Raw genomic sequence first — 18,094 nt, 5'->3', positions numbered from 1 at the left:
CAGGCGGGTCTCGAACCCGTGGGCTCCCAAAGTGCTGGGATCACAGGCTGAGCCAGCAAACCCGGCCTCAAAATAATTTTTAAAGTTTTAATTAAAAATTGTCAAAGGTTTAGAAACTATAAGGGAAAATAATCCCAACTCTCCCTACTCTAACATAGTTATTCTTTTCTCATCTTCCAGTTTTTGTCCATAATATCTTGCATTTAGCCTGAGCTGTGGAACCTGGAAAGGTAGGGGCCAAATAGGACTGACCAGTGGCCCTGGGGTTTTCTGTTTTGCAGCTGCGGGTGGGAAGCCTATCACCATGACATTGGGGCAGGCTTCAGCAGGGGCCAAGGAGCTCACAGGACTTCTCACAGCCAAGTGAGTCTGTTTTTTGGTCTATCTCTATTCCCCTTTTCCTTGCACCACATTTCTGGTTCATTGAATGCTTTGGAAAGATGGTAGATTCTGAATTCTTTGAGTTACAGGAATGTGACTCCTTTCTGATTGGGATTTTTGTCTTTCTTGTGGGTCAACTCAGAGTTCATTTTTACTTAAAGATTGCTAAGTGTCCCCTGGCTCTTGCTGTACGATTTGAGGTTTTTACTACTTTAGTCTTGACTTTTAGAAGGCTTAGAGGCTGGGTCCCAAAAGTGGGACAAAGAAACTGAAGGTCCCAGCCTATGTCCACCATTGAAAGCCTTACTGGGCCCCACTCTGGACCCTCCTGTATTGCTGGGACCTGATGCCTTCTGACCTTTGGATGATAGTGCTCCTTCCTTTGTCTTCAGGTCAAGCACTTCTGAAGGTGGAGTCTCAGCCAGCCCTACTCCCTCAGTGGTCTCCAGCAGCACTGTGCCCAGTGCCTTGCACACACTCCAGAGCCGCTTGGTGGCCACCTCTCCTGGCAGCTCCCTCCCAGGTACCTTGTAGTCCAGCATTGTCCCCTCCCAGTAGTCTTTCCAGTCTCTTGTGGAAGGGTGATCCTAGGTAAGCATCCCTGGAGCTAGATCTGGAGGATGTGCTTCTGGGTCTCAGGGTGGTCATAGAGGCTTGACATAAAGCTAGAATTAGCTTGGACATAGGGATTCCTTGGCCTTAGTGTCTGCAGTGAGTAGAAGAACCAGTCTGCACGTGCTGCATCTTCTACTTATAAGGTGGAAAAGTAGCTTATAGGAGATATATGTATAGTTGACCTCATTATCCACGGGGGATTGGTTCTAGGATTTCTGGCCATTACCAAAATTCGTGGCTCAGGTCCTTTACATAAAAAAGTTTTGGGCAACCTTTCAGGTCCCTTCCCACTGTTGGAGCTTTTCTGTCTTCTTAATAAATCCTGCTTTCTTTAAAAAAAAAAAAAAAAAAAAAAGATGTGTACTCAGCCCTTCGTATCTATTGGTTCCTTATCGGAAGTTGTGCAGTTGGCTGCATCTTTAACTGCGAAGCCAGCGGATATGGAGGGCCAACTGTATTGTGTTTCATTTTGGTGGTTTAAACATATCTGAATAAAACTGGAAATGGTGCCATCCTGGGCATTAGCAAAATGAGACATTTTTCTGTCTGTGCTTGTTTCTCACATTCTCCAACTTCCAACCCTACACTGAAAGGCTAGTTGCCTGGGCCCAGCAGGTCTGAGGCATTACAGACACCCCTCCTTCAAGAGGACCTTCCTTTTTGCTTTGAAGCCTCTGGACTATTTGGGATGAAGTGTAAACCAGATATTTAGAATTCTCTTGGCTTAAAAAGTCCTTCCTGGAAATAAAGGAGAGAATTTGGATTCCTCAAAATGTATGACTGGTGGTGTGGAGCAGGTTGGGATATGCAAAGTGAATCCAGGGCAGTGTCTGGCTAGTACCTTTCCTCATGTGGCATCCTATGTGTGTGTGTTTCCTGGGGGGACCTTCCTGACATCTCTCTAAGGGCAGGAGAGTGTCCAAGGGCACATGCATTGGTGTTTTCGTTGGTGGTGAGGGTGGATGGAATTGATGCTCTTGGGATACATGCCAGTGATTGAGCCTGTGCTGATGCCTATTGTGTCCTCTCCTAGGGGCCACATCAGCCAGTAGCCTCCTCCAAGGCCTCAGCTTCAGCTTGCAGGATATCAGCAGCAAGACCTCTGGCCTGCCATCAAATCCCTCCCCAGGACCAGTTCCACAGGTGCACATCTGCCATCCATTGGGCTGGGCAGGTGTGGGAAGGAGGCCTCCTCAACTTCATTGGTTTTGGCAGGGAGCCTGGGTCTGGAGTCAGTGGGTCAGGGACAAACAGCCTTCTAACTACACAGCTGGGAGCTGCCAAAGGTTCATCACTTATTATGTGGACTTGAACACATTTCTTGACCTTCTCTGTGTCCTTGTCTGTAAAATGAGGTATTAATAGCACCTCCTTTATAGAGTTGTTGCGAGGATTCAATAACATTTACAAAATGCCTGAGGAGTACCTTGCATGTAGTAAGCATTCAACACGTTAGCCTTTAATAATAAGCTGTGGGCCCTCCAAGCTTGAACGTTGCTGTTGGGCGACAGCTTCTGATCACCTGGGCTTGTGTGTCCCACAGGCCACCAGTGTGAAGTTGCCCACCCCCATGCAGAGCCTGGGTGCCATCACCACGGGCACCAGCACCATTGTCCGTACCATTCCTGTGGCCACCACTCTCTCCTCCTTGGGTGCCACTCCTGGTGGGAAGCCCACAGCCATCCACCAGCTGCTGACCAATGGGGGCCTCGCTAAGTTGGCAAGCAGCCTCCCTGGCCTGGCACAGATCTCTAACCAAGCATCAGGTGAGTCTCTCATGAGAACTGTGGGGACTCCCAGATCTGGGATCTTCCTCTAGAACCTTCCCATCTCACATGGGTAAGGTATGATGTTGAACCCAACCCTGCAGGGTCCTGGTGTTGACCCTTGGATTCAGCTTTGTGGACTTATCCCCCAGAGAGGTTGAGAGAACACAGACTGTTTCCTGTTTCCTGTTGCCTTTCAGGCTGACTGATAGGGCATAGATAACCCATCTGGGGAGGAGACCAAGGGATGTGTTAGGTGGGGAAGAAACTCCAGAGAGGAAAGCCTTAGCAGAAAGTGGAGGCTACAACCCAAAACACTGCTTTTCTCTGTGTCTCTTAGGCTTGAAGGTCCCTACCACCATTACTCTGACACTTCGTGGCCAACCCAGCAGAATCACCACACTGAGCCCCATGGGCTCAGGAGCAGCCCCGACTGAGGAGCCCACCTCCCAGTTGCTGCCTTCCAGCTCACAGGTGAGTCTGCCTGGGAAGACTGAGGAAAACATGGGCTTCAGTACTGGGAAGTTTGGGGCTCAACTGGCTGACTGGAGGCTCTGCCCATGCACTGGACTTGCAGGCAGACTAGATTCAAATCTGGACTCTAGGGTTTGTGGCTTTGTAACTTTGAGTGAATCATAGACCTCTCTGAGTCTCCTCTTCTGTAATACTTCATGGATGATTAACTATATAAATTAAATATATAAATATGTTAAGTGTGTAGCAGTGGTATTTAATGTTTTTGCTTACTTTCCCTTTCCTTTTTTTCTCCCATTCTTTGACGCATCTTTCAGAGGTTGTGAGTAGAGGCTAGTTGGCTATTCTTTAGACTAATATTCTTTCTTTGACTAATGGCTTTCTATTTCTAGCCTTCCCAGATCTTGGCATTCATTGCTATCTTTTAAGGACACCGCTAGGTTTTGAAAGCTTTTACCTAGGAAGTACTATCAGTTTCTCTTAGCTGATGTGATTTCCATCATGACCTTTTCAAGTAAAATGTTTCTAATCTTAAAATTGTGATCCAAGGAGCCATGCAAAGATTGGAGATTAAACAAAAAAAAAATAGTTTTGAGTCCAGTATTGAGTGTGCTTTCCTTTAGTATCCACTGTTCAGCCAAGGCTTTTCTGTGTGTTGGCAAGGTGCTGTGCATGTTGCATGACTGAAGGCTTGTCCCTGTCCTTCCCACCATGTCAGTCTGCCTGGGATCTGGGTACCTGGGTACTACTGGTAATAATCCCTGAATCATTCCCTGAGAAGCTCTTCTATCTCGTCTTCTTTAGGAGAAAATATGATGCAGAAATTGGCACCTGACATTCACTGGGATTATGGCTACCCCTTTGTGCAGAGAGGTGGAAGTCTTTTTATTTTTATTTTTTTCAGTTACAAAAGTGATTATGTTTATTTAAATAATTCAGCCAGGCACAGTAGCTCATGTTTGTAATTCTAGCACTTTGGGAGGCGGAGGTGAGAGGATTGCCTGAGCCCATGGGTTTGAGACCAGCCTGGGCAACTTGGCGAGACCTCATATCTACCATTAAAAAAAAAAAATTGTTTGGGTGTGAGTGGTGCATACCTGTGGTTCCAGCTACTTGGAAGGATTGCCTGAGCCTAGCAGGTTCAGGCTGTGGTAGCCATGGGCATACCATTGCACTCCAAGCCGGGGCAACAGAGAGAGTGAGACTCTGACTCAAAAAAAATTCAGACGTTACAGAAATAATGTAAGTTGAAAAGTGAAAATTTCTCATGATGCTACTTCCAGAGATGATCAGTGTTAATAGCTTGATAGAGATTCTTCCAGATTTTTTTCCTATATAAAGTACATTATTTTAGGCTGGGTGTGGTGACGCATATCTGTAATCTCAGTGCTTTGGGAGGCTGAGGTGGGAGGATTGCTAGAGGCCAGGAGTATGAGACTTAGTCTGGGCAACATAACAAGACCCTGTCTACAAAATATATATGTATAAATATATATATATTTTGTTTTGAGTTGGAGTCTGTCTCACTCTGTTGCCCAGGCTGGAGTGCAGAGGCACACTCACGACCACCACAGCCTTGACCTGCTGAGCTCAGGTGATCCTTCTGCCCTAGCCTTCCAGGTAGCTGGAACTACAGGTATGCGCCACCATGCCCGGCTAATTTTTTGTTTATTGTAGAGACAAGTTCTCACCAAGTTGTCCGGGCTGGTCGCAAACCCCTGGACTCAGGTAATCCTCTCGTCTCTGCTTCCCAAAGTGCTGGGATTACAGACTTGAGCCACCATGCCTGGCTACAAAATTGTTTTAAAAATTAGACATATTGACACACACCTGTAGTCCAAATACATTATTTTTTTTATTTTGGGCAGAAATAGGTTTAAAGTATGGACTCTTTTGTAACTAGCTTTTGTTTACAAATCATGTTGTGACATGTTTCCTTGTGGAGTACAGAGACTTATCTATCTCTTTTCAGAGTCTGGCTAGTATTCATTGGGTAGATGTGAAAAAGTATATTTCACCACCTCCTGTTAAGTAGATAATTGGATTATATTCTCTTTTATTTTTAAGAGTTGGGTCAGGTTCAGCTGGATGCAGTGGCTCACACCTGTAATCCCAGCACTCTGAGAGGCAGAGGTGAGAGAAGATTGTCTGAGTCTAGGGCTTTGAGACCAGCCTAGGCAAATTGGCGAGACCTCATCTCTACAATAAATCAAAAAAGTAGTCAGGTATGGTGACACATGCCTGTGGTTCCAGCTGCTTGGAAGAATGAGACAGAAGGATTGCTTGAACCCAGCAGGTGAAGGCTAGTGGTGGCTGTGAATATGCCATTGCACTCCAGCCTGGGCATCAGAGTGAGACTCCTACTCAAAAAAAAAAAAAAAAAAAGAGTAGGGGTCTTGCTCTGTCACTCGGGCTGGACTGGAGTGGTGTGATCCTAGCTCACCGCAGTCTCGACCTCCTGGGCTCAAGTGATGTTTTGTTTTGATATAGTAAATAATGCTGTGGTGAACATCCTTGTTCATGATTCTTGTGTACCTCTGCGAACATTTCTCTGGCCTAGAGACCAAATACATGGAGGATATATACATCTAATACCTGGCTAGCAGCTGACTAAACTAATTGCCCTTCTAAAAGTTTTGCTAATTTGTAATTCTAGTCACAGTGATGATAATTTGTTTTCCTATACTTTTTTCAGTTGTGCAAATCAGTATTTTTAATTTTGTTAATCTCATGGCTACAAAATGAAACTTTAAATATGCATTTTCCTAATTACTTAAAAGGGTGTATTTTTTTTTTTTTGAGTTGGATTCTCACTCTGGCACCCAGGCTGGAGTGCAGTGCCATGCTCACTGCTACTGCAGCCTCTACCTACTAGGCTCAGGCAATTCTTCCGCCTCAGCCTTCCTAATAGCTGGAACTACAGACATGCTACCACTCCCAGCTACTTTTTAAATTTATTGTAGAGATGAGGTCTTGCCTAATTGCCCAGGCGGGTCTCAAACCCGTAGGCTCAGACAGTCCTCTTGTCTTTGCCTCCCAAAGTGTTGGGATTACAGGTGTGAGCCACTGAAGGTGTGTGTCTTTTATGAAATGCTTGTTGTAAGCCAGGCTCAGTGGCTCAGCCTGTAATCCTGTGCCTTTGGGAGACTGAGGTGAGTAGATTGCCTGAGTCTGCGGGTTGGAGACCCGCCTGGGCAGCGAGACCTCATCTCTACAATAAATCAAAAAATCAGCCGGGCGTGGTAGCGCATGCCTGTAATTCCGGCTACTAGGAAGGCTGAGGCGGAAGGGTTGCCGGAGCCCAGCAGGTTGAGGCTGCGGTGGCCAGGAGCGGCCACTGCACTCCAGTCTGGGGGACAGAGTGAGACTCCAACTCAAAAAAAAATTAAAAAAGAAAGAAATGCTTGTTGTATTCTTTATATTCTTTACTTTTCTGATTTGTAGTGACTTTGTATATTCAGATATTAATCCTTTATCTGTTATACAAGTTGCATATGTTATTCCAGTTAGTAGCTCATTATAATTTTTTCTTGGAGTCTCACTCTGTCACCCAGACTGGAGTGCAGTGGCCGCTCCTGGCCACCGCAGCCTCAACCTGGGCTCCGGCAATCCTTCTGCCTCAGCTTTCCGAGTAGCTGGAACTACAGATGCGTGCTACCACACCCGGCTAATTTTTTGATTTATTGTAGAGATGAGGTGTCACCAAGTTGCCTAGGCGGGTCTTGAACCTGCGAGCTCAGGCAAGCCTCCCAAAGGTGCGGGATTACAGGCTGAGCCACTGAGCCCGGCAATTTTTTCTTTCTATTGAAGCATTGTGTGCTTGTCTTTTAACTTTTGTTTTGGATTTTTTTTTTTTGAGTTGGAGTCTTATTCTGTCACCCAGACTGGAGTGCAGTGGCATACTCACAGCCACTGCAGCCTCAACCTGCTGGACTCAGGTGATCCTTCTGCTTCAACCTTCCAAGTAGCTGGAACTACAGGCGTACTCTACCATACCTGGCTAATTTTTTTATTTATTGCAGAGACAAGTTCTCGCCAAGTTGTCCAGGCTGGTCTCGAACCCCTGGGCTCAGGTAATCCTCTCACTTCCACCTCCCAAAGTGCTGGGATTACAGTCCTGTGACTGTTCTGGATTTTTTATTATATAGACATTTAAAATTTTTATATTCAGAGGTTAAAAGGCTAAAAAGAAAAAAGATAAAAATCTGTATGATAAAATTTTCAAATATTTCCCCTTATGGCTCCAAGGTTTAATATCTTGAGAAAGGTCATCCTGGTCAGGTACAGTGGTTCATAACCTGTAATCCCAGCACTTGGGAAGCCAAGGTGGGAGAATTGCTTGAGGCCAGGAGTTCAGTGCTACATTAAGCTATGATGGCACCACTGTACTCCAGCCTGGGCAACATAGCGAGACCCTGACTCCCCCCCAAAAAAAAGAAAGAAGGAAGGAAAGCTAGTTCTACCACAAGAATGTAAAAAGTAATCTTTTTAAAAAATAATTTTAAATATGGTAAAATACACATAACATATAATTTACCATTTTAACTATGTTTAAGCATACAGTTAAGTAGCATTGACCACCTTCACTTTTTTTGGTGGGGGAGGCGAGAGTCTCACTCTGTTGCCCAGCCTGGAGTGCGGTGGGATGCTTATGGCCACCGCAGCCTCGACCTGCTGGGATCAGGTGATCCTTACACCTCAGCCTTCCATGAAGCTGGAACCACAGGCGTGTGCCACCACACCCAGATAATTGCTTATTTATTTATTGTAGAGACAAGGTCTCGCCAAGTTGCCCAGGCTGGTCTCGAACCTGTGGACTCAGACAATCCTTTCGCCTCAGCCTCCCAAAGTGCTGGGATTACAGGCATGAACCACTGTGTCCAGCCCCTGTGCTGATCTTGAACGCTTGGTCTCAAGCAATCCTCCCACCTCTACCTCCCAAAGTGCTGGGATTACAGGCATGAGCTACCATGTCCAGCTATATCTGTGCTAGCTTTATATTATTTGTTTATAATACAGATCCTGAAACTAAGAAAGTATCAATTTTTTTTCTATTTGCTAAGGCCATCTTTATTCTTCTATCTCTTGATAATTAATTTTCTCCATTATTTTAGAATTAGATGAGCTGAATGAGTATAAACATTTAATGATGAATTACTTTAAAAGATTTCTTTTTTACTCATCCCCTAACTTATTTTTTGTGTGTATATAAAGAAAACAAGACCCTATCAGAAGAGAACAAATGAAAATAGAAAGAAGTCAAGTGTTGCTAAGGAAAAAAAATGTCTTCTCTTTCTGTTTGCTTTTATTTTACTTAGGATTTTGGCCTCTGTGTTTATTAGTAAGATTAGCCTATGATTTTCTTCCTTTTCCCTCCATGCCTCCTTCCTCAGGTTTGTGTATGTATGTTCCTTGTCATAATTAAATTTTGTAGCATGAGATGGAGCATGTTTAATTTTTTCTCTCATACTCTAATAAAACAGTTATATAGTGTAGAAATGATCAGTTCCTTGATTGTTTGATAGAAATGACCTACAAAACCATTTGGGCATGTTTTTAGGCTCTCTTCTCTTTTTGCTGATGCCACATTGATGCACAATTAGAACAAAGATCCCTGCTGCATGATATTGTCCTCTTTTTTTTTTTTTTTGAGTTGGAGTCTCACTCTGTCGCCCAGACTGGAGTGCAGTGGCCGCTCCCGGCCACCGCAGCCTGGACCTGCTGGGCTCCGGCGATCCTTCTGCCGCAGCCTTCCGAGTAGCCGGAATTACAGGCATGCGCTACCACGCCCGGCTGATTTTTTGATTTATTGTAGAGATGAAGTCTCACTGCCCAGGCGGGTCTTGAACTCGCAGGCTCAGGCAATTCACTCACCTCAGCCTCCCAAAGTCGTGGGATTGCAGGCTGAGCCACCGAGCCTGGCTTTATCTTCCTCTTACGTTAGGTGGTTCTTCCCAGCCTCCTGTGCCGTGGAGTAGCTAGTTAGTGTTGAGAAGGGAGTAGAGGTCATTGGGAATCCTCCTTTTATGGCTAAATTGAAGCACAGAATAAAGATCAAGGTCTAGCCTTTTGCTTGATGGTATTAACATGAGATTAGTTTTCACCTTAGTAAGAGGAGTGTTTACTTACAAAGAGGGGTCTAGTGGTGGTTCTTTTCTTACAGGCAAGGTGTATTGTTAGATTAAAGCTTTCTGACTTTGAGATAATATGATATTGAGGCAAGAGTACCAGGCTTTTTTTTTTTTTTTTTAACGTTTATGAGGCAGTTGGAAATTTGAACACTGACTGGATAGTTGTTGATGTTAACATTTATTAACTTTTTATGTGTAATAATGGTATTGTATTGGAGTTTGGAAAAACAGCCCTTTTAATTTTAGAGTTTTATACTGCAATAATTATGGATGGAATGAGTTTAAAGGGAAAAAAGGTTGTAGCATCAAGGAGACTTCTCTAAAGTCTGTGCAAGCCCTTAATTATCTGTTTCTGGCATTGATTATTGTTTGCTACATGTTTCCTTTATGGTAATGGACTGTTGTGTACTCCTTACTGCTGAGAAACTGGAGGGAGAGGGGCAGAGATGTGTTGTGTCTTATATCGGAGTCCAGAAAATGGGCTCTCCTGCCTGTGATTCCAAAATTTCCTGTCTGTCTGGCCAGTCACACTGTGACAGTGTTAGGCTGGCTGGCAGCCCCTCTAGCTGGCGCCCCATGGCAGTGGCCAGGCTGCAGCCTTGTAGCAGCCCCAGGGTGAGCAGGCTCATTTCCAGAGGTAGTCAGAATAGAGTTGTCATCCAAGCACAGCCCTGCCTTTGGGAGGCTTGCTGAACTGTCCATGTGTCTGAAGACCTCTTTAAGACATCACTTTTGCCTCTCCACCAGCTTTCTTCAGGGTTAGGCCACTGGGTCTTAGAGAAACCATTAGGTTAGGTGACATAGCACCAGCAAGGGAAGAACCATCCTCAGGATGTGCAAACCTGGATCCTGGGATCCCCAGCCTCCTCAGCAGAGCTGACTGTGCATCAGTCAGAGGCATTTCTTTCCCTCCTGCTTAAGCTGCAGTTTGACCCACATGTTGGTGTTAGACTGCCTGCTGCATTTAATGAAGGCATTTTCTTTTGGAGGTCTGTGCTGTGCTTTCTGCCCAGTTGGTATCAGGCATCCACATGGTCTGGGGCTGCAGAAGTTGGAAGGTTTTGATTGTCAAACCCTTCTTCGTTTCTCCCCTTGTATGCCCTCCATCTGTCCTCTCCTCCTTTACCCTTTACTGCGTTCTCAGAGACTTCTTGGGAGTGCCCTCAGGTTGAAATCTGGAAAAGTGGGGAAAGACCACCCTCCTCTACCTTGCTTCCTTCTTCCTAAGCTTCAGGATCCAACAGATGGCATGCTCCACACACCTACACATCTAATACCTAAAAAATGATAATGCAGAACAGTCACGGAGATCTTCAGTTCTGCCATCCTTAACAACTCACCTATTTCCTTTTTTCTGCATAATAACAAGCTGACCTTTGTAGTTGAGCACATATTATACTCAGTTATTTTATATAGATTGTCTCATTTAATTCTCATAATGACCCTGGAAATTAGTTGCTATCATCTGCATCTTACACGTAAAGAAAAGGAGGCTCAGAGAGCACAAGTTACCAGCCCTAAAAAGTGATAAAATGAGTCTCTCACTCTAGAGTCCATGTTCTGTTAACCACTTGACAGCCAGAACACATGTCCCTGTGTGTCTAGCTTCTTCCTTATTGAGAGTTACTTCTTTGGAATAAATTTTCAAGAGTGGGATGATTGTGTCAGAGGGTCTGGATGTGGTAACCTGACAAAACTTTGACCCTTGTTCACTGCTTCTCCTGCCACAGCGCCTGCCTCCAGCACCCTGAAGATGTCATGCGCTATGTGCTCCATACCAGGTGGATGATGGCTGCTTCATGGTGGGCCCTGGGCATATACATGATCTTGCTGAGCTGTCCACGTGTCTGAAGACCTCTTTAAGACACATCATTTTTGCCTCTTTACCAACTTTCTTCAGGGTTGGGCCATTGGGTTTTAGAGAAACCATTAGGTTAGGTGACATGGCACCAGCAAGGGAAGCACCATCCTCGGGATCTGCAAATCTGGCTCCTGGGATCCCCAGCCTCCTCAGCAGAGCTGACTGCTTCAATCAGAGGCATTTCTTTCCCTCCTGCTTAAGCTGTTGGTGTTGGACTGCCTGCTGCATTTAATGAAGGAGTTTCCTTTTGGAGGTCTGTGCTGTGCTTTCTGCCCAGTTGATAGCAGACATCCACATGATCTGGGGCTGTAGAAGTTGGAATTGAGAGCCTTTTCCAAGGACTGGGGTCATCCTGGTCTGCTGACTGGTCTGGTTCAGGGCAGAAGAACTTGTTTTGGGCATCACTGTTGCCTTCACTGAGCAGCGATGGGAGAGTCCTCCCCATGTAGCTCCCCCTTAGAAACCACATTGGATACTGAATAGCCTGCTGAGACCTGGGAATTCCTATTTTTTGTTTCATAATGAAGACAAAGAGAACTGGGCCGTCATCTTGCAGCTCCTTTGGTTTACTCTAGGTGTGGGGAGCAGTGGTTGCCAGGAGGAGTAAGCTAGCCCCTCTCTCTTCTTTGCCATGCTTTGGGTAGTTCTTGTGTCCCAAGGGCCTTCAGGTCCAGGAAGCCTGAAGAAGAGGAATGGAACAGCAAAAGAAGTGGCTTGAAGGATGTGCCCAAGAGAAGGAACTACTGGTGATTCAGTTGGAGATGAGAAGAAGAGTTTGCCAAGTCAGAGGGAAGAAACCCTCAAAGTCCTGTCTCCAGTGCCTGGAGGTGAAGTATGGACAACAAGCTTAGGCAATAGTATCTTGGCTGTCCCAGGAAGCTTAGGGCATCAGGACGACAAAGGCCATGCTTCAGTGTTTTTATTTCTGTTCCATGTAACCTTTTGTCTTCCTGCCTAGAAGTAGGTAAATTATTGGCAGTGACTCTGTTATTCAGAGCTTTGGTACCAGCCTGAGCCCTGCAGGTGGCAACTCCTGGAGACGTGGTCACTGAGGACGGAGCTCTGAGCCTCTCCTTACCTCTTCACAACACTTGAGTGCAAAAGTAGTTTGATAGCTTTACAGGTAGGATCATAACACACCAAAAAAACAGAGGACAGTAAGACTGTATGAGTTATGTGAAGCTTTTAGGACAGATAGATAGAAGGCCCTAAACAACCCATTCATGGCTTAGGAAAACAGCCTAGACAGTGCTGATAGGGCTGCTCCTGAAAAATGCTGGCCCAGTGTGTGCTGGGGCCAAAGAATAACTAGTAAGTTGATCTGCCTTTGTGATAAATTTTAATGTGCTTCCAGTGGATGACTTCCTGAGGCTTGGTCTATAGACCCTGAAGAACCCCAAAACTAGAGATGGGCAACTGTGAGAACATTGATTGTTGTACACCTTGATGGGACAGGCTAATGGGAGAAGTGGTGAAGTCTCTAGAGTCATGATCCCCAATTCCCTTCTCAAACCATACTTCTTAAAATGCGACAGGAAGCTTTACCTGTTTCATAGCAGAACTGGAATTCATAACCTCAGAAGGTAATAATATTGGTGGAAAATATAGAAGGATCAAGAAGACCTTAAATTCTCGGATGACAGGTACTTGTTAGTTCCCTTTGGAAGATGTCCTTGGGTTTTGAGAAGAGGGAGAAAGACCTTTTGTCTACTCTTGGTCTACCACCAGAACAGTCTTGGGCTAGATAGGTTATAGAACTGAGCTGCTGTGATAGTTCTGTTCTTACATTAGCAAAAATGGTTAAAAAATAAAAACAATCTTTGTATTGTTTGAGCTTATTTTCAGTTGACTTCCCATGATTTCTGGTAACCATTCACTGAAGTGGACACAGAAGATATAATGAAAGTATTTTAATGCCAGTGCCAGGTGGTATGAGGTGGCTACTGTAATTCCCTTTTTACAGGTGAGGAAACTGGGGCAAAGAGAAGTCACATAGCAGGAAGTGGCAGAAGCAGGATGGGAACCCAGGCAATGTGATTTCAGTGTCTGTTATTCTACTCTGCACTGTGCTGGGGTTCTGAGATGGTGACTGGAAGTGGAGATTAGCCCGGGAGGTGAGGAGATAGTGACTTGGCCTACGTGTGACCCTTTTCGGTTTACTTACCACCAGGCCAAGAGTGATTGATGCTGTTATGGTGGAACTCTTGGCTGGACAAGAGTCAGTAGGTGGAGTCCCTCACCCTTGCTCCTGAGATCAGTATCCCTTTGTTATCTTATACCTTCAGCCCCCACAATAAATTTTTTTAAAAATTATTTATTTAAAATAAAAGATTAATGAATAAATTCCAACATCTAGATTCTTTGTAAACTTGTATCCTTCCGACCTTTAAATTCCAGGTCCCTATACTTGGCATTGGAACCCTCTGGTGGAGGACATAGTTCTAGTAGACTGTAGAGCATCCAGTATACCTGGGTACATGTTATTACCATCCGTAGTAGAGACCTGGTGTGCTCTTTGCCCTTTCTGCTCAACTCTAGTCTCATTGACTCCAACGAGTCAGATAAAAGTGAGATGAAGACTAGATTATTTAAATGACAGCTGTCTTAAACTTCAGGAGTATAGGGACAGGGCCATAGCAAACTATGATGCCGTCAAGTCTTTGTTGCCTTTTATTTTTGTCAAGTATATATTTTAGTCAAGATTGATGACTGCAAGAGATAGAAACCCATTCACTACCAAAATAGCTCTACAGGGAATATTCTCTAAATTGGCATTTTTATAGCCAGGGAGCCTCACAGTTTTTGCTGCTTGCCTCATGACCTCAACTAGCTTGGACTTGCTGGGAACCAGTTTTGATCCTGTTGTCACAGGCCTTTTCAGCTGTGGAGCCCTGCATGGATGGCTGGTCTTTTGTTCAGTTCAAATTCTGAAGACAGCCAGATTGACTCAGTCCCACTTTTGGGTTGGTTCTTCTTATCCAATAATAGTATCCAGAGGATGAAGTCATATGGTTCATATTATTACCTTTCTAAGAAGTAGAGAGATTTAAAAAAACAAACAAACCACTATTGAGCTGTGTAGCTATATGGGTGATTTTAACTTGCAATGATAGTATAGAGAGGTCCTGTGTACCTTCAGTGTTTCCCCCAATGCTTATATGTCATAACTATAGTGTAAAACCAAAACCAGAAAATTGACATTGTACAATATGTATTTATAGGTCTATGTCATTTTATCTCTGTAACCATAGTCCAGGCTTAGAACTGTTCATCAGCACAAAGAGCTCCCTCACGGTCTCCCCTTACAGTCATACCCATTCCTTTTTCCCTTACTGTTCCCAACCCTAGCAACCCATCTCCCTAAATGGAATGATACATACATAAAATCCTACAGTTCATGACCTTTTCAAATTGTCTTGTTTTCATTCAGTATAATCTTCCTGAGATCCATCCAAGTTGTTGTGTGTGTCAATAATTAATTTCTTTTATTGCTGAGTAATATTCCATGGTGTGGCTATGCCATAGGTGCATGGTCTGTATAATAAGTAATTTATTTTATTGCTGAGTAATATTCCTTGGTATGGCTATGCCATAGGTGCATGGTCTGTATAACCCTTCATCAATTGAGGGACATCGTAATTGTTTGCAGTTTAGGGATATTGCAAATAAAGCTGCTGTGAGCAATTGTATACAGGTTTTTATGGGAACTTGAGTTTTCATTTCTCTGGTATAAACGCCCAGGAGTGTGATTACTGGGTTGTCCAGTAAGTTTTTGTTTTTTTCCAGAAACTGGCACTGTTTACCAGAGTAGTTGTACCCTTTACATTGTGATCAGCAGTGTATGAGACATTTTTTCTCTACATTTCCACCTGCATTTGATATTATCCCGTTTATGTTTTATTTATCCACTCTAATAGAAGTATAGTGATATCTCATTATGCTCTTTTAAATTTGAGTTTTGACTGGGTGTGGTAATTCACGCCTGTAATCCCAGCACTTGAGAGGCTGAGGTGAGAGAATTGCCTGAGCTCAAGAGTTCAAGACCAACCTGGGCAACATGGTGAGACCTCTCTACAAAAATAAAAAAGTTAGCTGGGGGTGGTGGCATGTGCTTGTAGTCCCAGCTACTTGGAAGACTGAAGCAGAAGGATCACCTGAGCCCAGCAGGTTGAGACTGCAGTAGCTGTGATTGTATCACTGTACTCCAACTCAAATTTTTTGTTTATGGCACAGGATATGGCAGTCTATTTTGGTATGGGTATTTGACTGCAAGGACATAGAGCATCTGTAACTCTCATAGGTTTGCAGGTGATGGTGTAATATGGAAACCACCTTGGAGACTGTTTGACTTCCAGCAATTTCTCTACTGCATGTTTACCAAGAGAAGTAACATGTCTACAAGAAGATTGACTTGCACAAGCATATTCATAATGGTTTTATTACTAATAGCCAAAAACTAAAAATAGACCCAGTGTTTCTTTTTTGTTTTTTGAGTTGGAGTCTCACTCCGTCACCCAGACTGGAGTGCAGTGGCCGCTCCTGGCCACCGCAGCCTCGACCTGTTGGGCTCCAGCGATCCTTCCGCCTCAGCCTTCCAAGTAGCTGGAACTACAGGTGCACACTACCACATCCGGCTAATTTTTTGATTTATAGAGATGAGCTCTCACCAAGTTGCCCAGATGGGTCTCGAACCCGTGGGCTCAGGCAATCCACTCACCTCAGCTTCCCAAGGCGCGGGGTTACAGGCTGAGCCACCGAGCCCGACTGGTGACCCAGTGTTTCTTAACAGGAAAATGGATATACACATTGTATATTTTTTGATATAATGGAATGCTATTCCAGTAATAAAAAAACAAAGAGCGAGTATATATTCAGGACAACTTGAATCTATGCTTCTGGGAGGCAGACCTCAAACTTGACTCAAGTAAACTTTCTACTTTTATTTTTAAAAATAAGAATGCATCTCACACCTGTAATCCCAGCACTTTGGGAGGCAGAGGTGAGAGGATTGCCTGAGTCCAGGAGTTCCAAACCAGCCTGGACAACTTGGTAGGCCCTTGTCTCTACAATGAATCAAAAAATCAGTTGGACGTGGCAGTGTGTGTGGGTGGTTCCAGCTACTTGGAAGACTGAGGTGGAAGGATTGCCTGAGCCAAGCAGGTCGAAGCTGTGGTGACTTTGAGCATGCCACTCCAACCTGGGCGACAATGAGACTCTGACTCAAAAAAATAAAAATAAAAAGAACCACTGACACAACAACCTGGTTAGCATCTCAGTAGCATTATGCTGAATGGAAGAAGCTGGACACAAAAGACTATATGTGGTATAACTCCACCTGCGTGAAAAACCAAATTCAGACAGAACTACTCTCTCGTTACAGAAATGAGGAATTGGAAGGAGACAGTGACTGAGAAGGAGCACAGAGACATTTTTGGTAGGGAGGAAAATGCTTTATATCTTGTTTTGGATGGAAGTTAAAAGGATGTATACTGATGTCAAGACTTAGTAACAGAGTGCTCTGCTTCTGGTAATAGCCAAGTAGCTCCTACCAGACCATTCTACCCACAGACAGTAACTATAAAACTCTGGAAAAAATGTAAAATACTACCTGAAGCTGCTAGGGAGCAACAAAATATGGGAAAGTAGGTGACACTTGGATACAGAAAATAAAACAGTGAATTCCATATTAGTATGATTTTTAGCCTGAGGGCAAGTCCTAGTCTGTACCAAGCAAAGTAGCTAAAACTCAGAAATGTGCTGCTTCTCTAGCTTGAAGAACAAGGTAGCAGAGGTTGGATTGACCACTGCCCCTGGAAGGTAGGGTTTTCTGGGATTATCCCCCCAAAATAGAATAAGCCTCAAATACTGTGTATACCCTGTGTCCAACCTTCCCCTAGTTCCTATACTACACATATGCCTGGGCTGCAAAGGCTAAAAGAATTGAGCTGCTTCCAACTACTAGTCAGACAGTTTGCAATGTGAGTCTAGCCAAGCTATCTGCTTGCTTGCGTGGAAAAAAAATTTTTCAGCAACATTTTAGAATTCAACATCTCTACAGCATGTCATTAGTCCAGAATACAAGGTATGACAATTAAGTTCGTGAACTCATCCTTTAAAAAGTGCTACATACCTCACTGCTGAATATCACTACAGTCACCTAAGTACTCCCTTTGGGAAGCTGTGCACCGACGCCAGCACCTAGTTCACCCATCAGAGCAATTTTGGAACTTTCTGAAATGGCCATCAGAGCTGTCGTCATACTACCCTTGATGTCCTCAGTGTCATCAAGATGACTTCCTTTCAGTATTTCCTCTGGGTAAAGAAAAAAGTCAGCCGGGCTCGATGGCTCAGCCTGTAATCCCGCACCTTTGGGAGGCCGAGGTGAGTGGATTGCCTGAGCCCGTGAGTTTGAGACCCTCCTGGGCAACTTGGCAAGACCTCATCTCTACAATAAATCAAAAATTAGCCGGACGTGGTAGCGCACGCCTGTAGTTCCACTACTTGGAAGGCTGAGGCGGAAGTATTGCTGGAGCCCAGCAGGTCGAGGCTGCGGTGGCCAGGAGCGGCCACTGCACTCCAGTCTGAGTGACAGAGTGAGACTCCAACTCATAAAGGAAAGGAAAAAAAAAAGTCATTGGGGGCTGGTAAGGAGGATGTTCCAATACAGTTATTTGTTTACTGGCTAAAATCTCCCTCACAGATGGCGCCATGTGAGCTGGTGCATTGTCATGATGCAAGAGCTCCTTCGGGACCATTTTTACACACACCTTTCTCATGCCATGATTTTCTATTAAGGTTTTCCTGTTTTTTTGTTTTTTTGGTTTTTTTTTTGAGTTGGAGTCTCACTCTGTCGCCCAGACTGGAGT

At 44.4% G+C, this 18,094-nt stretch overlaps 1 protein-coding gene across 4 annotated transcripts in view; it reads left to right on the top strand.

The window, feature by feature from the left end:
* Window positions 1-14,924, top strand: part of KANSL3 (KAT8 regulatory NSL complex subunit 3) — a 46,284-nt gene extending 31,360 nt beyond the window's left edge. For 3 of the 4 annotated variants that reach the window (XM_008061967.1, XM_021714418.1, XM_021714417.1), the window contains 5 exons: window positions 282-363; window positions 774-904; window positions 2,030-2,139; window positions 2,540-2,762; window positions 3,103-3,471. In XM_008061967.1, coding sequence (XP_008060158.1) covers window positions 282-363; window positions 774-904; window positions 2,030-2,139; window positions 2,540-2,762; window positions 3,103-3,401 — 845 coding nt within the window. In that variant the 3' untranslated portion in view covers window positions 3,402-3,471. Of the gene's footprint in view, window positions 1-281; window positions 364-773; window positions 905-2,029; window positions 2,140-2,539; window positions 2,763-3,102; window positions 3,472-11,097 lie in introns of those variants that run through there. The other variant, XM_008061969.2, reaches the window with a different exon arrangement.
* Window positions 14,925-18,094: the final 3,170 nt, after the last annotated feature.

Source organism: Carlito syrichta, unplaced genomic scaffold, assembly GCF_000164805.1.
Source record: "Carlito syrichta isolate Samal-C Ts95f unplaced genomic scaffold, Tarsius_syrichta-2.0.1 Scaffold305647, whole genome shotgun sequence".
NCBI classification, from domain to species: domain Eukaryota; kingdom Metazoa; phylum Chordata; class Mammalia; order Primates; family Tarsiidae; genus Carlito; species Carlito syrichta.
This window is presented reverse-complemented; position numbering and strand designations above follow the sequence as displayed.